Source organism: Anas platyrhynchos, chromosome 26 (assembly GCF_047663525.1).
Source record: "Anas platyrhynchos isolate ZD024472 breed Pekin duck chromosome 26, IASCAAS_PekinDuck_T2T, whole genome shotgun sequence".
NCBI lineage: Eukaryota > Metazoa > Chordata > Aves > Anseriformes > Anatidae > Anas > Anas platyrhynchos.
Genome location: NC_092612.1, coordinates 3,417,456 through 3,443,946, shown reverse-complemented (window position 1 = coordinate 3,443,946; position 26,491 = coordinate 3,417,456). Strand labels below are relative to the sequence as shown.

Here is a 26,491-nt window from a genome sequence, read left to right as displayed (position 1 = left end):
CTCGTAGTCTTCCTCTCCAAGTTTTTTTTTCTTGTCCTTCCCCTTTGTACTCCTTGGCAGCATGTCATGTTTACACAGCGTCCCCTGCAAGTCTTCAGCTTCTTTTTTTTCTTCTCCTTAATCTCCTGGCCACCTGTCCAGATATCAGAGGCTTGCATAGTGTCCCATTCAGAAGCCATAACAGTCACTAGTTGTTAGCAGTTGTTCTGAAACCCCCAGACATCAAAGACTTCAAAGAAAAAAACATACAAACACAAATAGCTCTCTTATTGGCACTTCACAAGTAGTTAAAACATTCCTCATCAGCCATTCACAGGGACAGTCACACCTATAGCAGTGCTAAATCAATCACGAAGAAGACAAAAAAGGCTGTAACTGTTAGAAATAGGAGTTTGGAATAACAAAAGCAAACAGGTTCATAGATTTGAGGAATATTTTCTGAAGACTTGATAAATTGACTAGAATTAGGGGGAGACTGGGACACACTAGGAGAAACTACATCTGTGGTTCAGGAATTAAATTGCCAGTGCAGGACCCGGAGGCAGACAGGACTGCTCTTTATTGACACAAATTGTTAACACATTCCTCACAAAACTATATATGAAATGCAACTCCTTCAGAAACCTCTTAGTGCAGTTTAGTGCAGGAGGTATTTTTATGTCCTATAAAAACTTGTAAACCTCCTTTATCTTAGTGCAGGAGGTATCTTTTTTTATAATTTACTGATAGCACCTTAAAGGGCTTTCACAGTATTAACACGCTAGAGAAAGTATGTGGGAGAAACACTTTCCACAAACACAAGATTTTTGCCTATTAAAAGTAAACGACACAAACTGAAGCAAAGCAAGATTTGCTCATTGCAACTTTCTAATGCAAAGCTAAGTCTTGCTTCTAACAATGACAGTGTTACTGATACCAGAGAATACCATTTTAATATGAAAAACTAGTTACAAGAAAGCCTTATAGTTGAATAAATTGTTTTCTACTGACCTGGAGATAATTATATATATTTATTTTAATAAAAATGAATATATTGCTGGTGATAAATATATTTAAATAAACAGAAAGCAATATTCTGTTTGAAGGATACCTCTTCAAACCAGCAGAGAAAAATGTCTCTGAATTTCACAGATATTTAAGTTAAGGCAGGAAAGGTTTAATTTTTTTGAAAATAAGATTCTGTATCAGCTGTGCTAAAATATGCAGCAGGATATGTTGCTGTTGTGTTGTCACATCTCGTACACAACACCTAGTGATGGTGAATACCTAACTGTGCAATCTCTATGTCTGTTTTTCTTAAGAAAACTGAAACACACATATGTAGCTTTTTAGCATCTGTCCCAATATCAGTGTAGTATTACGAATTTTTTCTTTCATGTGTATTGTTTGGATATGTAATAATAAAAAGTGAGCCACCACCTGTTTTGTTGTTGTTTTCATTTTTTAATCTTACACTTAAAACTGTATAAACTTTAAAAAAAAAAAAAAAAAAGTCTGTGAGCAGCTTACCCCATTCTTGTTGTCTTGGTTATACGTCAAAGGCAAACACAGGAGGAAGAAAAATATATATTGAAAATTTACATTTTAATGTATTATTACATTGAAAAGGTAATAAAGGAGTCAACCTCATTTTTCCTTAAATTATTCTTCAACTTGGTTAATGTCACAGGTTTTTAGAACCACAGAATCATAGAATATCCCAAGTTGGAAGGGCCCCCTAAGGATCATCGAGTCCAGCTCCTGGCACTACACAGGTCTACCCCAAAATTCAGGCCACGTGACTAAGAGCACAGTACAAAGGCTTCTTAAACTCCGACAGGCTTGGTGCAGCGACTGCTTCCCTGGGGAGCCTGTTCCAGTGTGCAACCACCCTCTCGGTGAAGAACCTCATCCTGATGTCCAGCCTGAACCTCCCCTGCCTCAGCTTGACACCATTCCCTCAGGTCCTGTCACTGGTCTCTAAAGAGAACAGATTGGTGCCTGCCCCTCCACTCCCTCTCCGGGTACAGAACTGGCTGGAGGGCTGTGCCCAGTGGGTTGTGGTTAATTAAATCCAGCTGGCGTCCCATTACAAGTGGTGCCCCCCAGGGGTCGGTACTGGGGCCTATCTTGTTTAATACCTTTATTGATGACCTAGAGCAGGGGATGGAGCATACCCTCAGTAAGGTTGCAGATGACACTGTCGTGGTTCCGCTCGAGTGGGCAGCCGAGCTCCACCACAGCCGCTCTCTCACTCCCCCTCCTCAAAGAAGAATGGGGAGAAAATATGTGAAAAAGGCTCAAAGGTTGAGTTAAGGATGAGAAAATCACGCAGTAATTATTGTAACCGGCAAAACAGACTTGGCATAGGGAGATAGTAAGATTTATTGCTTATTGCTAACAAGCTAGAGAAGTGAGAAACAAAGGAAAGAAACCAAAAGCACCTTCCCCCCCCATCCACCCTCTTCCACCTCCTCCCCTTGAGCGGCGCAGGGGAATGGGGGTTATGGTCAGTCTACAGCACTTCTTCTCTGCCGCTCCTTCTTGGTCACTCTCGTCCCCTGTGCTGTGGGGTCCAACCAACAGGATGCAGTCCTTGATGAACTGATCCAGCGTGGACTTCCCACAGGCAGCAGCTCTTCCAGAGCTGCTCCAGATATGGGTCTGTACCATGGGGTCCATCCCTCAGGAGAAAACTGCTCCAACCTGGCTCCCCTACGGGCAGCAGCTCCTGCCAGGTCACCTGCTCCTGCGTGGTCTCCTCTCCACGGGCTACAGGTCCGGCCTGGAATCTGCTCCGGCAGGGGTCAAATTTGTATTTTTTTGTATTCAAGGTGATCCTTCTCTTGCTGGAAGGACCTGCTTTTTGACTCTCCTTCTCTTCAGTAGGAGCATGTTCCCTCTTGCTTTGGTAATGCTCTTTCTCAGTGTTTTTCGTCTCGTCCTTTCTACCTTGGCATCTCTCTGCAATAGCTGAGGAGGAAAGCTTTTTAGAGCTACATTCAGTGTCACACTTCAGAGAGGAAGTTTGCCGCAATTTCTCACCAGGCTCAGAAGACTCTTTGCCGGACAAAACGCTTTCTTTTGAAATGAGGTCATGTTCTTTTGATCTTCTTGGTTTCTCCTTGTCTCCACCGTCATCACATTGGTACTGTGCGAGGTATTCATCCTTCCCAGTAGATTTCGGAGGGTCCGCGACACTGCACAAAATAAAATCACATTTCTCACTTCTGCTGAAGGACGTGAAGATTAACAGTAAAACCTTCCAAAGGCAAACAAACAAACAAAAACCTCCGGACTACAGGAACACTCGCAAAGATATGCCATTTAGAAACCTCTCCTGCGATTAGGACACCTTCTCCAGCTCCCAGAGAAAGTGTTTTTTCCCCTCTTGTTTCTGAAGCCATTGCACTAAAAAAGCAAATGCATATGGCTCCCTCCACATGCTGCTGCTCTGAATAAGAGCCAGAAAATTCAAAACCACCCTATTTGGTCACCCCACATAGCTGAAAAAACACCAGTTGAAACAGAGTTTTCTACCTCTCTGCCAAGAATTTACATTCACATATCCTATGACTGACAAAATAAAAGGCGGGGCTCAGGAGGAACAGCCAGTGTTGGAAATGAAAAAAAGCAGCCTCTTTCTTCAGAGTCTTAAGCCTATGCTACTAGGAAAAAACAAAACAAAACAAAACAAAACAAGAGGAGAGGAGAACAACAGCGGGAAATTTACCTATTCTCCAGGTGTTCAATTGCAAAGCCTCCTCTGGAGGATCAACAGCTGTGAATTCAGCGTGCTTAGGAGAAATCAGATCTACGTCTGAACCACAACTATTTCAGTAGTATCACTAACTTATGTTACTCTGAAGAAGCAGTCAGCACCGTTTCTATGTTAGGAAATAGCTGAGCAGAGTCTGTTAGTCACAGGAATTATTCAGGCAGGCTTCTTTAGGAAGGCTGGGTTTCACTAGAACATTACTAGCCTGAAAGCCTCATGGCATCACCTTCCATCTTGACTGCTAAACCTCCTTGCTCCCTACTATCTTCTTTGCCAAGATACAGCTGTCCACATTTACTTTTCCTACTTGGCTGGACTGAATTTAAGAAGCGATCTTGCAACTCTTCCTTTTGTTTGCCACTTAATCATCACACCAAATGAAAACTATTTGCCTTTCACCTCTTTATTTCAGGCCTTCTTTCCTAGTGGTCATTCAAAACTGGGAAAAAAATAGTCTACCAAGTCGGGGTTTTTGGATTTGATAATAAATCTGCACACTGGTAAGTCACCAAGCACTTCAACACTGTTTGAAATAATCTCTACATTAATAGGAAAGGAATTCCTCAAACACGCTGCTGCCGCTTACCTTTAGTATAGTCGTTGGATGCGATGGAGCTGTATTTTTTGCTTCCGCGTGCACTGTAAGGCTTTCTTTCCTTGTAAGGTTGTTTATTGCCCTTGCTTCTGCATTGCTCACATGAAGAGCCATCTGGAGGATGGGATTCTTCCTTCTTCTCCCGCGTTATCTTCTGGAAACAAAGATCTAAGTGTTCCAAGGACCCTTTCACTTTCCTGGTGTTTCTCTTTTTTCTTCTTTTTCTTCTCCTTTTTCTTCCTTTGCTTACGCTTGCGATTGGCATTGTCAAAGTGGAGCGCACAGAAACACAAATCCTGAAGTCTGAAAGAAACATGCAAGTTAAAAAGAGAAAAAAAGATGTGGCACTTGTTGCCTATATGAAACTTTATTTATTTTACCACAGGTGATGATTTGCAGCATGTCAGCTATTTTGTGGTGCTTTGTGCACACGCAACTTACTTTAGATGCAGCAAACTTAAGCCCTCAGATTGAAGGACCATAGGTCCTGGTTTGTTCACAGATCATTAACAATGGCTAGCTCTGAAATACGTGCAAGCAGAAAAAAACTTTTAACCTAATCCGGAATGGTGTACGGATGTGATTCGAACTATGTGGTCCAAAGCTAGTGCTCTGACACAATTCAGCAATAGCTTTCCTGTCTTCACTGATCAACCTAACAACATGATCCCCAGCCAGCTGATGCTATCTAAGTAACTTAGAAACTACCAGGAAAAAAAAAAAAAAAGGAAGACATGAGAAGCACCCAGAAAAGAATTAGGATAAAAAATGCGGAGTATGCTGGAATCCTTGCTTACTTGGAATCCTTCTCTCCATGTTTATCCTTGGACTTCTTTTTCTTCTAGAACTTGTGATAGTTTTGCATTTTTTTCACCACCTAAAAGCTCCTTTTCTATCTTTCTGTCTTTCCTTTCTATTTCACTTTCACTACCTTCTGCACGGGTAGATTTTCTTTTTCTGTTTCCTTCTGTTTCATTTTTCTGGCGACAGTTCTCCAAATGAGCTGACACAGGTGGAAGCGCATGTCTTTCACGAGAATGTCTTCCAGAATGTTGCTGAGGTACCAAGCAACGATGCAAGTCTGCTCGGGGTGTGCTAAAGCGACGTCCATCTTCATCTCTCAAGAGGGAACCGTGAGGCCATCCACTTTTGTAATGATAATGCTTATGTGACCTGCCGTACTAAGTTGCAGTCCATTTGTCAAAGGCTGCATCGCCGTGAGAGAACTTTCTCTCTCTACTGTCTCCTGTCGCATGAGGTGAATAGTAATCATTGTAATAGCTACATCTTCCTCATCTCTGTGCTTTATCTCGATAGTATCTTTCTCTGCTCCAACTTCTTTCCCCTTTGGATCGGTAATATCTATTGCTACCTTGTTCTGATCTTCCTCCGCTGCCAGATCTGTACTTTGAGTATTTGACTGCTCTTCTGCCATTCTCAGGGCTGTTTCTTTCACGAGGGAAAGATCTGTACCTGCTTCCCTCCCAGTGCTCCTGCTTGTGAGCTTTTGCTCAACAACTTCTCTGAGAGCACCTCCTCTTGCTGGAAGGACCATCTTTTTGCTCCTGTTTTGAGTCTTCTTCTCTTCTGCATCACAATGTCCTCTCTTTCTTCGGTAATGCTCTTTGTCAGGTTTTTTAGTGTCATGTATCTTTCTTTTTAATGTTTTTTGTTTGTTTGTTTGTTTGTTTGTTTGTTTTTCATGTGCATGGTGTCGTCTTCCCAGTTTTCTATCACCAAGTTCTTCATTTGGTTTAGAGGACTGGCTTTCCACAACTTTATCCAGCTTTGAAATAGACGAGTCATTAAGTCATTAACAGGTACGTAGTTTTCAGATATGTCCTTTGTGTAATACACAATAAATGTTTGTTCATTGTCTTTTGTATTATAAAAACAAGGAGTTCTGTTTGAGGAGCAGGACTTGTGAGAGCTCCCTGCTGAAGTAAGGAGCTGTATAATACTTGGCTAGACACTGAAAATTCTTTTGCTTAATGGAACAAAAAAAAGAACCCCCTCCCCTTCTCTCCTTCTGCATCTCAGTTGCCTCTTTTGTTCAAAGACACTGCTGCAAAGCTCATGTAACCACCTCCTGATAAGTTGCTAAAGTGGTGTATCAACATCTTGCCTTCCTGTCTCACGCTAGGCCAACATGACCAAATAAAAAAAAAAAAAAAGTTGAACCACAACGCCGAGGAAGACCACGGCCTTCATCTTCACGACCACCAGAGGGACAGAGACGACTCCCTAGCAACAGTGCGCGCAGTCGCAGAATATACCAGGATGTGCTGCGTAATCCCGGAATTACCAAAATATAAAAAGGGACCCTGGCGGGGGTGAGGTGCGCGCCGTTGGCGGAGCCGAGACTCCCCGGCCGCCCAGCGCTGTTTTGCTTGCTGTTGCTTACTCAATAAACTCCTTTCTATTCTTAATGCAATGCTCTCTGAAAATTTATTAAGGGGGCAACTTACAACACTTTGTACCTTGGCATTTATGTGTAATAGCTAAGCATGACCGGAGTGACTCGCCGAGACGGTCGGCTCTGGGGCGGACACGTTGTGCAGCGGAGCGGGGGATCGAGGCGGGCAGGGCTTGTTTCCCGGCACCGAGGCCACCCGAGGCCACCCGAGGCAGCCGAGGGAGCCGGCAGGCGCCGGCAGCCCTCGCGAGGGGAGGCTGCCGAGCTGTGGGGGGAGCCGGCAGCGGCAGCGGCGGGCTGTTTACGTTGGGCGTCGCCGCCATTTCGCGGCCACTCGCCGAGGCGATCGGCTCGGGGGAGGCGCGTTGTGCAGCGGAGCCGGGGATCGAGGCGGGCAGGGCTTCCGCCTCCCCTCCCCCCCGGAAAATCGCTTTTTCTGTAAAATCGGTGACAGGTTTTCAGAACTCCAGTGTCACACTGCGAGAAACACTCTGTAGGCAGTAACATAGGCTCAGGCGAGGATCTCCGTCAGTGAAGTAGCATTTTTATTCGCGGTTGCAATGGCGGGCGTCCCACAAGCAGGAGCGCACCTACTAGTCACATCGTACAGTTTATATCCTTTATTTCCCGACGACCGGGAGCCTCCTGTTTCCCCATTGTCTGGGTAATCCAGGCTCACAACCTATCCGATGCTTCACAGACAATACATGGCTTTCAGTTGCCAGCCTGTTACTTTTCCAATTTCTTTTGACTTTTTGTGCTCTTTAAAGGGGTAATGTTTCTTCACTTATCTGACTTGACACCGTGATTTTCGAGTTCAAGTTTGTATTTATTTATTTATTTTTTGTAAGGAGATGTACCAAGCTGTCTTTTTTTACTAAAAATTGTTTCATCAGCACATTTCTCTATCTTCTTAAGCCTATACTAGTAGGGAAAAACAAAACAAAACAAAACGAAACGGAACAAAAAACAAGTGCAAGAATAGCAGGGCTCCTCAGTCTACGTCATGTGGTCGCTTTTTCCAGGTGAAAAAGCGGGGCCGTAAGTGGCAGTACACCCTCTCTAAGTAGGACTGCAGAAACAATAAACTTACAGCAATCAGCTTCTCTACCACGTATGTGGACTTGTTGAGACTGTGTAAAAACCCTTCAGAAAACGTCATTTTCACTCTTTGCCCTCGGATAGCAAGAGTGCCAAAATCCTTTAAGGTGAAGTCCGTGTCCTCCCTATTTGTGAGGATGCGGTAGAAGTATTGCAAGGTCTCCTCCAAACAGCTCTGCACTATTTCCTTGCTGTACGGGACGTTCAGGCGCATATTCTCATAGCTCAGCACCACTATCTTCATATCATCTGGAAAAAATGAGGAACAATGCAACTTGCACTGCAGTTGAACAGATTCAAACAAAGTGCCAGGAGCTTCCAGCTAAAACATGCTGCTGCAACTGAGCGACAGTTGATACCATGATGCACCAGCACCGCATATAAGGTGTACAGGAGTGGTTCTCCAATTGACTGCGACACATAGGCTCGAAGGTCCAAATACTCAGGATATTTTACCTCCTGAAGAGAGACCATGAAGATAGAAAAATTATCCCAGAGTACTTCGTGGACTAGCCAGAGAAAAACACGTCCAAAAAACACAGTCTAGAATTACATGAATATATTTCTTGATTCACTAAAAATAAGTCTTCCCATAAACAACGTTTAATACTAGAAGTTGCAGAGAGCTGTTTCGTGATGAATTAGCCTTCTCAGAGGAAAGCATATACTTCTTGTATACGAACTGTGAGGCCATCCGCTTTTGTAATGATCATCTCGATCATCATTCGGTTCATCTCGATAGTATCTTTCTCTGCTCCAACTTCTTTCCCCTTTGGATCGGTAATATCTATTGCTACCTTGTTCTGATCTTCCTCCGCTGCCAGATCTGTACTTTGAGTATTTGACTGCTCTTCTGCCATTCTCAGGGCTGTTTCTTTCACCAGGGAAAGATCTGTACCTGCTTCCCTCCCAGTGCTCCTGCTTGTGAGTAGCTTCTCCCTGTTTCTCTTTGAGGAGGGGGAGTGAGAGACCAGTTGTGGTGGAGCTTGGCCACCCACCCAAGTACAACCACCACACACCTAGTAACCTCTAAGAGCAGTCTAGAGGTCCACCTGGAAAATCCAGCAGTTGCTAGAGTGCACTGGGAGTGTTGTGAGCTCTCCAGGGGTCACAAGAGCACACCACTGGGCACAGGGATGCAACTCAAGTATGCTAAACAACACGGGTGCGTATGGGGGAGTGAACGAATGGCCGTATGGTGTTGAGATACCTCCTGCGTTAACCACGAGATCCAGTCATGTCAGCAAGCAAGCCAGAGTTCAGGAAGCTTTTGGACAACACTGTCAGATATATGGTTTAATTTTTAGGTAGTCCTGTGGGAAGCCAGCTGTTAGACTTGATGATCAAACCCCTTGCAACTCAGGATAGTTGATGATATTCTCCATGAAGTTGGCCCAGATCCCATGAGCTGACCTGATGAGTCACAAAGCTGTGCACACATCTCATGCCGCTAGGAGAAGAACTTCAGGTGAAATGAGTTTTCTCGAATGGAGTGTCTCTAGAGGCCAAGTATCCTGGCTCTGATGAACTACCTGTAGCCAGGGTTTTAGATACCACGGTAGGCAGGCCTGGTTGGGTGAACATAGCTAAACAAGGCGTGTGCCCTGTCAGGCTCCTTATCTGGAAAGTACAGGCGCATCTTGTCCAGGAGATGGCCTGGCCAGAAGTTATTGTCGCTTGACTTTTGATTCTTATTCTTCTCAAGACGCCTAAAGAAAAATAAAGAAAAGAAGAAAAAAAAAAAGTCAGAGAGAGTAGCATGTTTTATGGAAATAAAATTCTAGGCAACTTCACTGCTATTACTAGTAATGGCAAATGCGAGCCTGACAAGAACCAGCTACTAGGACTTCTGGAAACCCCTGCCTGTCCTTCTTCTTCATGACTGACATTGGAAATGCCAACTTGTGAAGCTGTCTTGAGAACTGATGTGTTGCCTATCACTGTAGTACATAAACTCTCTGAGATGAACTAGGAAGACTGTGCTCTATTTTGCAAAGTGTTTCTTCTCCTCAAAAGCTTCTCCAGTCTTCCAAAGCTGGATTCTTTAGGACTGCCTTTCTTCCATGAGCTCAGCTGTGAGGCTGAGTCTTTCTATTCAATCGGATTTGGGAATCACTTTGACTAAAGAAGGTGCTGCAAGTGCTATGACCAAGCTGGTAGTGGACATCCCAGTTTCATGGGTCAGGAAGGACCTGTGGACACTCATGAACTCCTTGGACAGTACAAGTCCGAAGACAGCAGGGACAAGGACAGCAAAAGAACTTGGACTCGTTTTGGAAGAAAAGCTTTTGTGGGTGACCTGAGATGCAAGAAAAATTAGGGCAAATTGCCTCTGTTCTCAGGGCTGACATTGTGTCTATGTCTAGAAAACTTGCATCTCCAGATCCTACAGATAAATGTTGAGATGCAAAGAACGTTGCTCAGGAAAACAGATCTGCCACCTGCATCTGACTTTTCTCCTGCAACGGTTAGTAACGCTCTGAAGGGTCAGTTTTCTAGAGGAACAGAGGAACTGAGCTGTAATGGGAGGAAAAGAAGCACCGCCCTACTAGGAGCAGCTGGCTGCACGCTGCTGTAGCAGGCTGCTTCTGCCCCCGACTGGAGAGCTTCTCCAGTCATCCAAAGCTGGATTCTTTGGGATTGCCTTTCTTACGCAAGAAAAAACATTCTCTGAGAGGATTTCCAAGAAGCGTTGGGTTGGCCTGACAAGGACCGTCTTAGGTGAGAAGTTCTGTCATCTCTGCAGTTTGGAGTACAGAGAAGCTGTTCGCCAGCACCACTGCAACCCCGCAAGTCAGCAAAAACACAGCAGTGGCCGTGTAGCTGAGAAGAGATCTCTCTTCCTCTGCTATCGCTTGCTGCTACCTTGCAGCACCCTAACGTTCCACTTTGATACCTCAGTACCGCCTCTGATGCAGTGGGAGCTGATGCACAGCAGGGCAGCAGGAAGGGACTGATCATAAGCCCTCTTTGAACCAACCTGTTTTCTGCCTCCTTGGCCTGTTTTCCTGATGCACTTTTTGACCTGGACATGCTCAGAGGAGATGTGGCGTCAGCATGTCCTGTGCTGTAGTATCCTCCAGGCTGCCTGATCTTCCTCACGTCTTCTCCTTCTTTGATGATCTTGTCTCCTGGGTGCAGCAGGCCTGTTGACAAAGCGCACAGAGAAAAGCAATGGTGTATGGACAGCCAATGCTGAATAGCCAAGAAAACTCTGTTCTCCTGTTGCCCCAAGCCTGTCCCCCTGCCGATCCAGGTCACCTCTGGGTTTGGTCGGTGATACTGACCGGGAGGGGACAGAAAAAATGGCCCCGCTCTGGAAAGGAGGAAGACGTGATGGCCCAGCAAGTGCTGAGAGGACATGATGGCCCTGGCCAACTTCACATGGGGCCTCTTCCCACACGCCCTGCCCTGGGCTCAGGAGCCCCATTTCAGCTCAGCCCTTTGCTCACGTTGCAGCTGTAGGAGTGTCCAGCTGACACAGCTCTGACTCAGCTGTGCCTGGCCATGGACCTGCTGAACCTGACCATGGTCTGACCATGACCTTTGCCTGACCTTGCACTTGCCCCATCACCATGAACTTGCCTCAGTAACTGCACTCGTGTCTGATCCTGGCTACCAGTCCAGGGGGACGTGGCCCTGGCTGCTCTGTAGCACTCTTTGCTATCTCAGCCCTGCTCTGGCCCTGCTGATGGTATTGCTGATCCTAACCAGCAGCATCTGCCGTGGCCCTCCAAGGGCTGCAAACATTCTCCATCAGCAGTGCCCCACCCTGAACATGCATCGTGCTTCTGGGTCTTGGGAAGAGGCAGGAGCATGTCGGGCTTAGTACGTTCACATTAGTACATTCCTTGCTCTTTGCTTTACCTCTTTGCAGCGCTTTGTCGGTGAGACAGATGTTACGCTCCTTGCACTGCTTGGAGCAATTCAGATAGTTCACAACGGCATTTCTGCGATAGTGGTCAACCAGTGCTCCCATGTCACCCTCTATAGTTGATGGCAGGCAGTGTTCATCGACGGGTGCATCCCCAGATCTCACCAGCCGACACTTTTCTTTCCACTCTATCGGGCTGTCTTTGATCTGCAAGTAAAGCAATGGTCCCAGTTAGCTTTCAGTGAGGCCCTGGAGTTGCTGCATTCCCTTTGGAGAAACTACAGGCAGGGATCCATCTCAGAAGTGCGTGTAGATGGGACTCAGCACCCTGCGATGGGACCAAGCGCTTATCTGGGAGTGCCATTCCCTTCCAGTGCCAGGCCCACAGGCAGACGCTCCCTAGAGCACCAAGCACAAGAGCAGCATACTGGACATAGGTGCCCCAGCTGAAAAAAATCTCCCAGCCACCATCTCTTCTCTGATTGTGTCAGGTTCACTAGAGCTCGGATGACTCCATCCCCACACCTGAACATTGCTTCAACTTCCATTTCTTGATGCTTCAGTTACCCAGAAAAGAGTGTTTACATCACCAGAGTGTTCAGAAGCCAAACCAGTTGTTTGAGACAGCTTGTAGCATCTCAGCTGTGAGGCACGATGTGGTCAAGGGACTACTGAGAAGGTAATATCCAGAACAATCTCCAACCTTCTCCTTTGCTGCCCACCCCACATTCGCGAGCACGTAGAGGGGCGCCTTTTTTCCCGCCACACTACCTTCTCCAGCCGTCTGCTCTCTCTTGAGCGCTTTCCAATCTCTTCCATTTCATCCCAGTCTAAATGTCGCCGGTCTGGCTCAGTGTTGACTGGGGGCACTTCCAAGAGTATTAGCTTTTCTTTGGGCTCCGTGGGAGAGCAAGGCTTCATCCCCACAGCTTTGTCCCCAGCAGAAGGTGGAGAAGTGGCAGCTTTGCAAGCGTTTCTCCAGACCCAAGGCTGTGTATCTACGGCAGTTTAGAAAGCAAACACATGAAAAGCTCAGAGAAACCCTGTTAGACAGTAGCAGAAATAAAAAAAAAAAAAAAAAAACAAAAAACAAGGCTGATCAGTGTTTATAAGGCAAAAAGCTTTGGCATTTTGTGCAGTCTGGAGCACCCAACAGACGACGATCTTTGAATGGAAGCATCCTTTCGCTTTCAATCCAGACACACATATTACAGACGACTCCCATCTCTGCTTTGCCCCATTCAGTTTCATGCTCGCAATACACGTTCAGGCTACAAAACAATTAGTACAACAACACAGCAGCAAAATGCCTCTTCTCTCCAAGATGTGAGAAGAATGTTGCCATTACCTTCAGATAAAAATGACACAGGTACCATGGCAAGCCTTCAGGTTTGGGCTAGGTTTTAAAGAGTAGGACCTTTGAATCTGCATTGTCCAGCTGCCCTCAACAGCTGGAGAAAGGGTCTGCTTCTGATCAGCCAGATGATCAACGCTAACCAATAAAATCCAGTACAGGAGGTTAAACCTCGGGGTTCAGATTCTGAGTCAAACCTAAAAGATCGGATAAGCTGTCTCCCACAGATGGGCTGAGTATTGCACTTCCCCTGGATTCTTTAGCTTCTCCCCAGAGGTCTCTTTTCAGCAACCGCGTTGCAGGACAATAGTCGCAAGGAGCTATATTCTGGATCTACTTTGGCATTCCCTAATGCCACCTGTGTACTTTTAGGGCATCTGCAAGGATAGAGATTCCCAGCCCAGGGTTCTCCTCTCACCTTCGCCGGTCTCTTTGGGCTGTCCTTTCCTCATTTCCTGCCACTGCTTTTGACATTCAATCAGATCTTCACTGCTTATATAATTCCTCCGCTTTGAAGAAGTCAAGAAGATGACCACATCCTCCAGCTCCTTGTCACTGATGGGAACTTTTGTCTGGCAGCCAAAACAGGAAGCGACAGTGTGATCAATAAAAAAACAAGGCTTGGCCCGGAGTAGGGGGGGGATGAGCTTTGCTGTTGTTTTAAATGCTTTTTCAGAAAAGGCACAGAGGCAACCTGTTGAGCTTTAAGCTTTACATGAGTTTACCAAGCACTGAAAAATTTACTGGTCTTTTGCTGTCCTCTGCTGAGCTCTCAGCTTTCAATGTGCCAAACTTCTCAGCCATCTGGGCGTCAAGAAGCTAATTTGGCTTGGAACAGAACATCAGAAAACACCTGAACTGCTAAACCCTAACAGATCTGGACATGCTCTTGACAGTTCTGTACCGTTGCAGCCTGTGGAAAGTGAGGCTCAGCACGAGCTCTGCTGTGCCAACAGGTACTAAAAGGCAGTGCAGCGGGCAGACACATGAAACTGGCCAAGGAAAGACCAAGTATCAACACGAGGAAACTTGATGCCAGTTCAGGCCACGTTACTGAGCGCTGACTGTCTTTAGAGACTATGAGGCAATGAGTTTCACTCCCTCCTGGGACTCAGTCTGGGTGGCAGCTCGCATCTCTGCAGCCTTCCCTTCCCTCTTCCCTTCAACATTTCACAGGCTGTGGGAGCCATCCTCTGAGAGTAACACAAGAGAAGTTGGAGCTTTTCCACTTCTCCGGGTTGGCATGCAGCAAAACAAGGCAAAGTTGCAGCAGTTCCTTACTTTTCTCTTCCCTACATACCTCCTTGATGACTTTAATGAAGTCTGCTCTCATGATCTTTCTCTGTTCCATTCCAGCCTTTCTGAAGATGTCTACCATTGTCAACTTCTGTTGGTGTAGGAGGTTATGCAGTGCGATAAGAGCTTGAGGGTATGGTGCACAAATAAGGGGAAGGCTACCCTTCTTCCGGGTCTGGCTCCTTGGTGGTGGTGAACACTGAAAAGGAATTCGAAAATACCCTCAAATCACCGTTATCCAGAATCACTCTGCCAGCAGATGCAGAAGTGGCTGGGATAAAGCAGTGTCGCGCTGCCGACTTACAAGCAGATGCTGAGGCCGTGGCACGGCCACAAGAGATGAAGTACAGTAATCCCAAGAGTGGCACAACACCAGGTATACTTACGTCTGGCCTGTCGGTCTCGACTGACTTGCTTCTAGCCCTCTGGTCTACTCTAGCTGCCGTTATTCGTTTCCTGACTCTTTCTTCCAGTTTGGTAAAGGTAGGTTTATGACTCAGCCATTTTTCAACATCTCCAAAGCTTTTCAGCTGAGACCGGAGTTGCTTCCTCTCCTGAATCCAAGCCTCCAGCTTTTGTAGATCATCTTTTGTATCACAGGTGATCTCTGGGGAGCTGAGGCTATCTTCTTCTTCCTGTCGCTGCTGAAAAACAGACAAATGACAGAAGCTGGTGTCCTGAGCTGGTTTCAAACAGGGAGAGTCTGGTCTTGCCACACAGGGAGCAAAAACGAATGCAACATGTGGAGCGTGGAGCAAACCTACTTGCTTTCCGTTTAAAGACAAGCACTGGATACAGTTTTCTCCCATGGTGTAGTTTGAAACCCTGCTCCAAAACCACTTCTGGCTTGACATTAGTCAAACCATCGGTCATATGCCTGCTGCTTATGTTAGTACTTTAACTGCAGATGAGCTTCTTACAAAATCTAGTGTTGAGATCGCATTGGTATAATGGTTTTGGAGGGGACTTCCTGCGCTGAGGCTTTTCGGAGCTATAGATGGCAAGGGTGTCTGGGCCTGCCACCGATCCCAGGTGTACAACAGCACTGAGAAATAGCCATCAGGCAGTCGCAGAACAGCATCAAGACACGTGTGCCCTGCCTCTCATCAAGGTGTTGGCTCCCTGCCCTGAAAGAGCAGCTGGAACAAAACGTCAGCTGTTACGCTCATGAAAAATGGTCTTAGTGCTCTTCATGTTAACTGAAGAGACCAGAAGTAACAGCTGCTCCTGGAGCTCTCCTGCAGCATGATGCATCGGGAGCTGCCTCAAGCCACTGGACTTAAGTTCCAGGCCAGGGAAAAGGTGTCCTCCTGTCAAGGGACAAAGAGTATGCTTCTGCCCTCACTCTGCTAGACTGCTCTTGGCGTCCCTTGGCTTCTGCCAGGAATTCCTTCCTCATGGCAATGTGCCAGTGTTAATAAAATCAACAGCCACGTGCCCTGCTCTCTAGAGGTGGCAATACTGCCGGGACTTGGAGACCTTCACAACTCAGCTTCCCCCCAGCCAGCAAAATGCTACCCTGCGGGATGCTTTACAGGGCTTTCTGTACCTGGCCCATCCACATCTTATCCCTTTGTCCCTCATCTTGCTGTTCCAGCAGTTTTGGAAATGTGACTCTTTTTGCTTCTCTGGTCTCTTCTTTCTCCTTGCTGGCCACAGACGCCTCCAGTTTCCCTCCAACCTGCACCCCCAGTACAGAGAGTGCTTCCTAGAGGAACCCAGAAATGCAATAGCAGCAGTTATTCGTCTGTTTTTGTGTGTTTTTTGTTGTTGTTGTTGTTGTTTTCTTTTCCCTTGCCTTTTCCTTTTTCTGTTTTCTTTTTTCTTTTTTTTTAATAGTGTTCTTCTCTCCCTCATCTTCTCTATTTTTCCCTGAAGGTTTGTCAGCAATTTTTTGCTCCCAAGTTCTTACAGATGCAACCAGAAAGCCATTCTGTTATGACCAATGAACTAACTCATGAACGAGCTATTTTTCAAAACAGGCTACTTTACTACCCAAGTAAAGGGATGTTTTCACAATAAACATCTAAGTATTTAGCGCGTACATCCTTCTCCTAAGATGCCCCCACATGATCATCTACAATCAAAAGAGACACAAAAATTATCTCGGACCACCTTACATACCTGTCCTGTGTGTCTATGATCTTCAGAAGCAAGCAATGGCAATTTAAGCCTCTTGCGGGGAGTTTCTTTGTGCTGCCTTCCTTCTGTGTCTGGACATACAGGGAACAGTCTGAAAATACACACCAGCAGGAGTCAGGAAGTGGATCTGAGTGCAGGAAGGGTTTCTCTTCTCCACCCTCTCTCCAAACGGAGAGACCAGGGTCGTGGAAATCTAAAGAACCATGCACATGACTCGCAGCTGCTGGGATAATGATCAGCATTTAATCACCAAGAAGATCTCAACACTGGAAGGTGCACACAGGCGCACTTACACAAGAGGTTTGAGGCCTTGGAGCTTGAGAGACTGGTGGGTGAGGATGTGTCTGAAAGTCCACCCAGGAGGTTGCCTAGGGCGAGGAAGTTGACTCCACACCTCAAGACTGCCTCCACCAAGACAGAAAGAAGGGTAATCGTTGTAGACAACTCCCTTCTCATGGGATCAGAGGGCCCCTATATGTCGGCCAGACCCTACCCATAGGGAAGTCTGCTGCCTCCCTGGGGCCCAGGCCAGGGACGCTGCCAGAAACCTTCCCAACCTGGCTCGCCCCTCTGATTACTGTCCTCTACTGATAGTCCGGGCTGGCAGTGATGAAATTGCTGAGAGAAGCCTGGAGGCTATCAAAAGGGTTTTCAGGGGACCGGGGCGGTTAGTAGATGGAGCGGGAGTACAGGTGGTGTTTTCCTCCATCCCTGCAGTGCAAGGGAGGGGTACAGAGTGGGTACTCCCACGTGCCCAGTGATGGGACGAGGGGGAATGGGCTAAAGTTACACCAGGGGTGGTTTTATTGGATATTAGGACAAACATCTCTACTGAAAGGGTTGTTAGGCACTGGGGTGGGCTGCCCAGGGAAGTGGTTGAGTCACCATCCCTGGAGGTCTTCAAAAGATGTTTAGATGTAGAGCTTAGTGATATAGTTTAGTGGCAGACTTGTTAGTGTCAGGTCAAAGGATGGACTCGGTGATCTTGGGGGTCTCTTCCAACCTCAATGATTCTGTCATTCAGTACTAGGGCCGGTTCTCTTCAATATCTTTATCGATGATCTGGATGAGGGGATTGAGTGCACCCTCAATAAGTGTGCAGACGACATCAGGTTAGGTGCAACCAGCACCTGACTTCAGAGCAATCTGAGCAACCAGCTCTGACTTCAGAGCTGATCGCACTTGCAGCAGCCCACTGGACTGAGACCTTCTGAGAGGTAGGATCCTATAAAGCATGCCACACAAGCACAAGAGCATAAGGCCACTCTAACAAATCCTTTACATCTCACCTGCCAGGAGACTCTTTTGCCTTTGTTTCCTCCTCTGCTTCTTCCTTCGCTTCAGCTGTGGCCAATGTGCTTGGAGAAAGTCTCCTTTGCGCAAGTTTTAATGTATGAAGAAGAGACGCTGTAAACACAAAAGGAGAAAACCTCTCAGCACATCAGGCACAGATCTGCTCTGCAATGTTATAAGCTAGCTGAGGTATCCCTGTGATTCCTTCTGAGACCTGTTTTCTAGAAGACTGCAAGCCCTTCCTGACTCCAGATCCCATCTGACCTTTGATACCCACAGTGCTGCATTACCCCTTTTGCTGTGATCTTTCTGCTGCAGCAGCAAGTCCATCCCCTCTGAACAGTGGGGGTTTTGCGGGGACACACATTTTGGTGCCTAACAATCTCTTTTGGGGCAACGATTTCTTGGAGCGGCATACATGGTTTTTCTACACAGGCTTTCTATCCTGGTGCATTCAACTCAAGCACGTTATATCTGTGATATTCATGAGGAATTAAGAATGAGGAGTTCCCAGCTTTAGAGGAGAACCAAAGTTTTGGCACAGCTTGGCAACCTTTGTGCATTCTTCTCGACACAATTTTTCTCATCAAATGACAACATGGTGATTCAAAGCGGTATGCCCAGCCCCTCAGTCTCCCACAACTCAAGACGGAGTTTGTTATTCACAGTGCTAGCGGACTTGCCAAACACTGACTCCCTCCTGCACAAACAAACCCATAAAATGGAAGAGAGGCACCCTTTGGCACGTAATGCAGGGGAAAAACATACTTCAGCACTATCTTGTTCAAAATGCGTCCCTTGAGACTTACCAGGAGGGTAAACAGAGGCATACAGCGTGCCTCTGCTATCCCAGGCATCTCCCTGTAACCTGAGTCCCAAGCACCCCCCAGCGAGGACAACAGGGAAAGGCACAAACCTCCACCAGCAATCAGTCATTAACGTTACCTTGTGCATTAAGTATCTCTTCCTCTGCAAGACGCTCCCTAGCAAGCCGAGGTACCGCCTTAATCTCAAACCTGGAAGTAGGAAGAAGGCACCGTTCTGTGAAAAGGGCTCCTTTGCCAGATTAATGTCAAGGTATCCGTGGAGAGTCCAACACATGCCCTAAAGCATTCAAACTGAGCAGTGCTGGCCTCAGAACAGCTCAGCAGCCCCTCGCTAGACAGAGGTTTGGGTTTTTATTTTGCCTCAGTGCTCCTGTGTCGTCCTGACACAAGAAGGCATTTCAGAGTTCCTTTGATTGACACGAGTTTCACCAAAGACATGGAAACATCACAGGCAGGGGACAAGCATAGATCTGGTCCTTGTTCCACCTGCTAAGAGATCCTGTCCATGTTGCATTCAAACCAACAGAAACACTAGGATCTTACTTCTTTTAGATATTTTGGCAGTTTTAACCACATAAAAGAGAAGAAGCAGATGAAACATTAGGTGAGTTGCTTCAATGCGTCTGCAGAGCAACCCAGTTGCCTCTGACTGGAGTAATGGTAAAATGCAGAACACGGTCAGTAACTGAGGGTGATGCGTAAGCCCAAGCTAAGCAAAAGCAAGGATGAAATTAACTGCAAAACAGTAGTTTGAAAGAGCACTACCAATCATGAGCTGAGCACGTGTGAGTGCGCGCAGAGCAGGGCTGCAGGAACAAATATACTTACTGAGGGAACAGGTGGGCACGGCCAAAATGGCTTGGGAACAGGGCAGTTTCTTTGTCCAGTCTGACCAACTTTTTCTGCAGGGACAGAAACATCTGACATGAGTCCAAGGAAAAGAGCTCAACATTCACAGAGGCCTTTCTGTAGCTCCAGGAATTCACTGCCTCTCAGCAAACTTCTGGACAAGTGCCTCAGCCAGTTAAAACACACTGCACAGCACATGATCTGCTAGGGTGAGGAACGCTGCCAACCTTTTCACAAGGACCGTAGTTAACAGCCTCAGCCTGTGAACAAGTCAATGGAGCAAACACAAGGGAAGGCCCGTCATGAGCCTCGGCTTCCAGCTGCTGCTTTCAGTGGGGTCGCTTGCTTTAGCTATTCCTGAATGCAGCGCAAATGGGTCAGAGCTGGTGTTATCCCCAGAGTTTTTCACAGGAGTCAGAGGATTGCGTTGGCAGTGTGGAGGAACACGGAGACCAGAGCTTTTCTGCTGGGACAGGAGAACTACACCAACAGCCTGCCTGCATCCAAAAGGGCCTGGTGTCCTTGTGCCTCAGCCTCACGCCCGCAACGGGGGGGGAACATCATCAGCCTAGCCGTTGCTTTGGCTTCTTTCCTATTTATGGCGAGGCCCTTCCAGTGCTATCCTTTGCCCAGCAACGATACGACTGCACGCATTGCCAGCAGTCATACAGCAAATAAAAGAAAGAAAACAGAAAGCTCTCACTGCGATGGACTGTGCCTAGCTCCAGCGTCCTGGCAGCTCACAGCTGCCAGCAGGGCTCAGTGCCCCCACCCTTTGATGGGGCTTCAAACCCTCTCTAAGTAGGACTGCAGAAACAATAAACTTACAGCAATCAGCTTCTCTACCACGTATGTGGACTTGTTGAGACTGTGTAAAAACCCTTCAGAAAACGTCATTTTCACTCTTTGCCCTCGGATAGCAAGAGTGCCAAAATCCTTTAAGGTGAAGTCCGTGTCCTCCCTATTTGTGAGGATGCGGTAGAAGTATTGCAAGGTCTCCTCCAAACAGCTCTGCACTATTTCCTTGCTGTACGGGACGTTCAGGCGCATATTCTCATAGCTCAGCACCACTATCTTCATATCATCTGGAAAAAATGAGGAACAATGCAACTTGCACTGCAGTTGAACAGATTCAAACAAAGTGCCAGGAGCTTCCAGCTAAAACATGCTGCTGTAACTGCTGTAGTCTAAGCCTTGTACGACTCCTTAAAGCAGCTGATGTATGCCCCCCCTCAAGAGAAACTGAAATCATTCCATCAATGTACCAAGTGCACAGCTGTGACTCCTCAGCCCAGAGACAGGACCCAATGACCTCAGCCGTCTGCGGAACACAGGAGGAGGAGGCAAAAGGAATGCGGCTGGTTCCCATGCAAAGAGCCCAGGCTCAGTGCACGCCTGGTCTGGGGAGACCTGCCTCGCACTGAGACAGGCAAGCACAAGAACTCTTCCAGACAGTTCTGGATAGTCCCTGTGGCCTTCAAAACTCAGGAACAAATGTCTCTGCTTTTGGTACCAATGCCCTTTACCCCAGGGCTGCCTGACAGAAGTTCCTATTATCCAGGAGAAGCTGAGAGTCATTGGAAAGAGAAGACCCACCCCAAATGAAGCACCAAGCTCTTAGTGCTGCGCAGGTCTCATCCATGGCACACAGTAGCCAAAGCAATGGCAGCAGTTGACAGAAATTACAGCAAATCTGGCCATTGATGGGTTTCTATGCCAGCCATCTCTTCTCTCTCTCAGGGCCTTCTGACGGCATCTGAGTTGCCTATCAGCACTTCTAAACAGCAATCGGCATAACCCCTTAATATATGTACACATGGGAAAACAAGACTTTAATTGGTATTCTTACCAGGAACGCGTACACAACGGTGTTTCAGGTTACGAATCTGTCCAAGAGTCTTGGACGGTGAAAACACAGGTCTCCGAAATGTGAACACCTGGCCATTTTCAAAAGATAGCCATTTTTTAATATGGAATGTCCCCAGTCCTGTTACAGTGACGGCCCGAGGCTGGTAAAGAAAAGAAGGGGAAGCATGTTTAAGTTGGAAAACAGAGTGAGGACTTGTGACATCTTGCAACGGGGTGCCCTGTGCCCTGCCCACTCCCAACGCGGCATGGGGTAAGCTGGGGGAGCTGGGAAAGCTCATGAGAAGACCCACATACTCGGGGCATTTTCTCTCCTTCCTTTGCCCCTCAAGAAAATGCGCGGTGAAGTAAAGCAGGTGGAGGAGGTCTAGCCCATCCTTCAGCTAGGTCCCTTCCAGCAATTGGGGTTAACCCTGGAAGCATCCCCAGCTGTCTGTTTGCTCTCTCCACTCTGAAAGCGAAGAACAGCGAAGCCCCAGCAAGTTCTGAACACATTTTCCTACCGTTTTGTATCTTTGATATAACTATAAATACTTGATTTTCTGTTGGGTTGGTTTCAATTATTACAATTATTTCAATTTACAGAGAAGCTGGTCTTTGGCACGCTTGGGGCACATCTGTACGTGTCAGTGCGGCTCTGGGAAGAGCAATGGCACTTGCTGGCACAGGGCTGCCAGGACTTCCTGAAGCCGTGGGGTGAGGGGAGGGGTAGGGTGCAGTCCCACCTTCGTCATCATGAGCAATTGCCGAACCTGCTTGGACACACCACCCCAAATTGTGATGACATCTGGAAAGCAAGGGAAGGACATGTCAAGCTCAAAGTCAGCAAGTCCATGGCCCATCAGCACATTTCTTTACAAGGCGTTTGCAGATGCAGGTGTGATCTAACACAGCTCCCAGGATGAATCCATCTGTGACTCTGGATGAATTTTTGACTGATACCAGTCTAACAGCTCTGCCACGTCCCAGGAAAGGTCTGCAGCTGCAGGAGCTCTTAAAAGCGTTTTGGACAAGGGAATGCAGCCTGTAGGCATCTGAAATGGGAGGGCCTCTCTTAGCCCTAAGCCTTTTCTGAGAGCCATGAGGCACAGGAGGCTGCAGCAGGAAGAAGCCACAGGCAGGGAGGGGCTCAGCCCCTTCATGAGAGGCCTTGCTGAAATGCTGACAAGTCAGCAGATCTCCTCCTGACACATGTATTTCTGGCAGTTTCTTGGGAGCCCATCAGGAACTGCAGGAACCTCAGCCTTCTTCCAACCGTGCACGCATCTTTCCCTTCAGAGACAGATCTCCACGTGTGACCCATCAGCAAGCGGAACCCGGCCACAGGACTGCCACCACGGGCAGGGCACAACGCCACACACACAGCACCCTTGGGGCCTCCCCCGCAGACAAGAACCTCGCTTTCCACAATTTGTAGAGTTCGTATCAGTCTATAGCTACACTCATAAGAGGTCCCAAATGCCTTACCATTGACAGAAAGCTTCTTGAGTGTGGGAAACGTGACCTTGGTGCAGCCCTCAACCTCACTGCAGCGCTCAATGTTGGTGATTAGCGCTTCCAAGTTTGTCATGATCCTGCTTTGGGTCAGCACGTCAGGCTAGAGAGTGAAAGATCTGTGATGTTTCCTCCCTTTTTGATGCCCTCTGTGCTTCACCAAATAGCTCCTGCACCGTCCTACGCCTCCCTTTGTCCTCTGAGACTCTGAGCTACAGGAGAGACTTCTCGTGTCCTCCAGAGAAAACTGGATGCAAGAGCCTCCTTCAACGCCCGAGCTCACTGAGGCGATGACAGAAAGGGCCTGGCACGCTGTGGCATAAGGGGAGCTGCCATTGTGATGCGGAGGTGTCCCTCTGTGACCCGTGCTCATGTCAGAGGGGTGCAGGGCCACTCCTTAACACAGCCCCTGCGGCCCAGCCACCTCATTGGGCCCTGCAGCAAGAAGGGGGCTGCATGTTAGGGAACTGCTCCCCCATACACACGCCCTCTCCTCACTCCCCAACGAGGCTGTGAGACAGGAAGAGCCTCTGAGATGTCACCAAAAGGAGGACAGAAACTCTGTTAGTAAGGAAAGCGGCTGGATTCACAGGACTAATGGCATAGTAATAATAATAATAATAATAATAATAATAATAATAATAATAATAACAATAATAAACCTGCTTTTTGACTCTGTCAAGATCTGTACCTGCTTCCCTCCCAGTGCTCCTGCTTGTGACGCTTTTGCTCCACAACTTCCACGCTCAGAGAACACCTCCTTTTGCTGGAAGGACCTGCTTTTTGACTCTCCTTCTCTTCAGTAGGAGCATGTTCCCTCTTGCTTTGGTAATGCTCTTTCTCAGTGTTTTTCGTCTCGTCCTTTCTACCTTGGCATCTCTCTGCAATAGCTGAGGAGGAAAGCTTTTTAGAGCTACATTCAGTGTCACACTTGAGAGAGGAAGTTTGCTGCAATTTCTCACCAGGCTCAGAAGTCTCTTTGCCGTACAAAACGTTTTCTTTTGAAATGAGGTCATGTTCTTTTCATCTTCTTGGTTTCTCCTTGTCTCCACCGTCATCACATTGGTACTGTGCGAGGTATTCATCCTTCCCAGTAGATTTCGGAGGGTCCGCGACACTGCACAAAATAAAATCACATTTCTCACTTCTGCTGAAGGACGTGAAGATTAAGAGTAAAACCTTCCAAAGGCAAACAAACAAACAAAAACCTCCGGACTACAGGAACACTTGCAAAGATATGCCATTTAGAAACCTCTCCTGCAATTAGGACACCTTCTCCAGCTCCCAGAGAAAGTGTTTTTTCCCCTCTTGCTTCTGAAGCCATTGCACTAAAAAAGCAAACGCATCTGTCTCCCTCCACATGCTGCTGCTCTGAATAAGAGAACAACAGCGGGAAATTTACCTGTTCTCCAGGTGTTCAATTGCAAAGCCTCCTCTGGAGGATCAACAGCTGTGAATTCAGCGTGCTTAGGAGAAATCAGATCTACGTCTGAACCACAACTATTTCAGTAGCATCACTAACTTATGTTACTCTGAAGAAGCAGTCAGCACCCTTTCTATGTTAGGAAATAGCTGAACACAGTCTGTTATTCACAGGAATTATTCAGGCAGGCTTCTTTAGGAAGGCTGGGTTTCACTAGAACATTACTCCGCAAGTGCCTTCTATTCCTTTTCCCCTTAGAATTTGGGGATGTTTCAGCTAAAAAGGAGGGCAGAAACACTCTCCGTAGGTCTCCACCATGTAGTAAAACAGCGCTGTGTACCTGGTTAACCTCTGCAGCCAGCAAAGCATTTGTATTTGCAGCAGTGCCCTGACCCCAGCCTCTTGCTGAGCTCCGTCCTGTGCTGCTCGGATGCTCCCGCTGCTCAGACACGGGGGCTTAGAGAGCCACCGGGCCAGCACAAGCCCCCGAGTTCACTGTCAAATTCACATTTGGCATCTTTCACTTCACCAGCGCCGCCGGACGAGGAGCCCAGCAATGCCTGACGCCGCTCCGGGCTCACCTAAACGCGGGGCAGGAAATTCAGATTCAAAGCTGCGAAGGTTTTTCTCAGTGAAAGCATGGAATGAGTGGCCATCGGTGACTAACCTTACAGGAAGGCATTCACTTTGTGAATGCTGCAGTGAGTGAAGACTGAAGACGTTTTCTGAGTGACCTAAGGAGAGTCCTCCCCGAAAAGCAGGACGTTTTATTGTCTATGTAACATCTCCTTTGAAGGTTCGAGCACGAGATCCACCAGGTTTAAAATCTCAAGACATGGATCTGCCACCACAGAAGCAATACATTTCATCTACTAAGCCTAAATACCCTATTTTGCCTCCTCTGTAGGTTTAAAAAAACACGGCCATGCTTGAAGGAATGCATTCTCAGATATTCTACGTATTTACAGTGCTTTAATTAATACCACAGACATGTTGTGCTGTTTAGGGGAATTTGCAATTACATTTTCATTTCCAACCAAACGCAGCCTGACTCAAATTGGGAGCAACAGGAACTAATCATCTGGAAGCCGGGATATGCATCATTCGCCATTTTCTAAGAAAATGACAAAAATATAAAACCCCAGCAGTCTGAGAACGTGAGCATTGAGGTAAAGGCCTGATCAAACAAACGCGCACAACTATGATTTGTCTTTTTAACTCACCAGAAGTCTGCAAACTGCCATGGTAGCAAATGAGGAGAAGGAGCTGGTATTTACAGAAGTTGCAGCTGAAGAGTCAGATAAACCATTCGGGTCGATGCTCCCTTCCTGCAGGTTTAAGCTGCGGTCACATCGCCTATTTCAAACCCTTTTGATTTCTACCAGTCACCCCAGATCCCACCTATTTTGCACGTTTTCCAATCAATGAATTCGCTACATGATTTCTGGGGCAGAAGAGCAGGCCTGGTGAAGAGGAGCATGCCTGGGGCCATCATTAAATCAAATCAAAAGCGTCCAGGAGAAGCCCGGGGTGTGGTACTCACAGGGAATGTTTGCGAGCGGCCAAGTTCAGCAGAAGAGAATAGGCAGGACTGGAAGCCCAGGGGAACGAGATGCATCTGTTGTTGTAGGCAGCCCCAGCAAAATGTTACAGCTTCACTAGCCTGGGGCATGATTCCCCCCTTCCCTTTTCACAGCCAAGTACAATATTAGCTTGCCTTTTCTTTTTTTTTTTTTTTATTATTATTTTTATTTCTTTTTGCCATCGTCAGGCTGAGGCCGGCTGAGAATATTTTGTGTCTAGACTAATAAATGTTTGTGCGGATTTTGCAAGAGCGGCTTACGGGAACAGAATCCACTTTTTGTTTTCTGCTGGAGGAAAAAAAATAAAATAAAAATAAAGGAGGAGCATTAAAAGCAACCAAGCACCCCCGTGCATTTGTTTGAAATTGCATATTACGGTGCTGCTATTTTATGTGCAATCAATACATAATTTGGCAGAAAAAAATGCTTTTAAAATTCAGAGCTATCCCTGAGCAGCTAAGGTTCTCTTGGAAACTGAAGGAGGAGTCTGAAATTATTGTTCTTTTGTTTGCATCCCCCAGTGAGAAAGGCAGCACACAAGTAGAAACCACCGTGCTTTGAGGCGGCATGAATCATTAAGAATAAAGATCCCCCCCCCATTTAAACATGAGATATTAAAAC

At 47.0% G+C, this 26,491-nt stretch overlaps 2 protein-coding genes across 6 annotated transcripts; both read right to left on the bottom strand.

Annotated features, from left to right (window-relative positions):
- Positions 1–2,346: 2,346 nt before the first annotated feature.
- On the bottom strand, positions 2,347–7,158 carry LOC139999562 (uncharacterized). The gene is made up of 4 exons (XM_072028166.1): positions 5,150–7,158; positions 4,344–4,655; positions 3,025–3,179; positions 2,347–2,952 (listed from the first exon to the last, which is right to left on the bottom strand). The coding sequence occupies exons 1-4, from the start codon at positions 5,166–5,168 to the stop codon at positions 2,809–2,811; spliced, it is 630 nt and encodes a 209-aa protein (XP_071884267.1). The 5' UTR covers positions 5,169–7,158; the 3' UTR covers positions 2,347–2,808.
- A 134-nt stretch (positions 7,159–7,292) lies between these two features.
- LOC139998573 (EF-hand calcium-binding domain-containing protein 12-like) lies at positions 7,293–26,006 on the bottom strand. Of its 5 annotated transcripts, XM_072028132.1 has the most exons (17): positions 25,511–26,006; positions 23,556–23,981; positions 22,096–22,157; positions 21,354–21,513; positions 20,333–20,589; positions 19,484–19,557; positions 18,774–18,844; positions 17,825–17,942; positions 16,518–16,626; positions 15,943–16,101; positions 14,780–15,037; positions 14,398–14,592; positions 13,516–13,669; positions 12,515–12,741; positions 11,737–11,950; positions 10,850–11,015; positions 7,293–9,578 (listed from the first exon to the last, which is right to left on the bottom strand). In XM_072028132.1, exons 3-17 carry the CDS (start codon positions 22,105–22,107, stop codon positions 9,416–9,418), a joined length of 2,337 nt encoding a protein of 778 aa, XP_071884233.1. In that variant the 5' UTR covers positions 22,108–22,157; positions 23,556–23,981; positions 25,511–26,006; the 3' UTR covers positions 7,293–9,415. The 5 variants fall into 5 exon arrangements, with proteins under 5 accessions (XP_071884233.1, XP_071884231.1, XP_071884232.1 ...); XM_072028130.1 differs by lacking the exons at positions 23,556–23,981; positions 25,511–26,006 and adding an exon at positions 22,838–23,530; XM_072028131.1 differs by lacking the exons at positions 23,556–23,981; positions 25,511–26,006 and adding an exon at positions 22,838–23,530 and having other exon boundaries at positions 14,780–15,034.
- Between the last annotated feature and the right edge of the window lie 485 nt (positions 26,007–26,491).

What these genes read in the sequence shown, in the direction of transcription:
- LOC139998573 (XM_072028130.1), bottom strand. Translation starts at nt 22,940, where the DNA reads ATGACAAACTTGGAAGCGCTAATCACCAACATTGAGCGCTGCAGTGAG. An exon ending in TCATTAAAGTCATCAAGGAG is followed by an intron (nt 13,670 to 14,397) that starts GTATGTAGGGAA and finishes TTTGGCTGCCAG; the next exon opens with ACAAAAGTTCCCATCAGTGA. An exon ending in GCCAAGGAGGCAGAAAACAG is followed by an intron (nt 9,579 to 10,849) that starts GTTGGTTCAAAG and finishes ATTTTTCTTTAG; the next exon opens with GCGTCTTGAGAAGAATAAGA.
- LOC139999562 (XM_072028166.1), bottom strand. An exon ending in ATCCAACGACTATACTAAAG is followed by an intron (nt 3,180 to 4,343) that starts GTAAGCGGCAGC and finishes TATTTTGTGCAG; the next exon opens with TGTCGCGGACCCTCCGAAAT. An exon ending in CAAAGAGTCTTCTGAGCCTG is followed by an intron (nt 2,953 to 3,024) that starts GTGAGAAATTGC and finishes TTTCCTCCTCAG; the next exon opens with CTATTGCAGAGAGATGCCAA.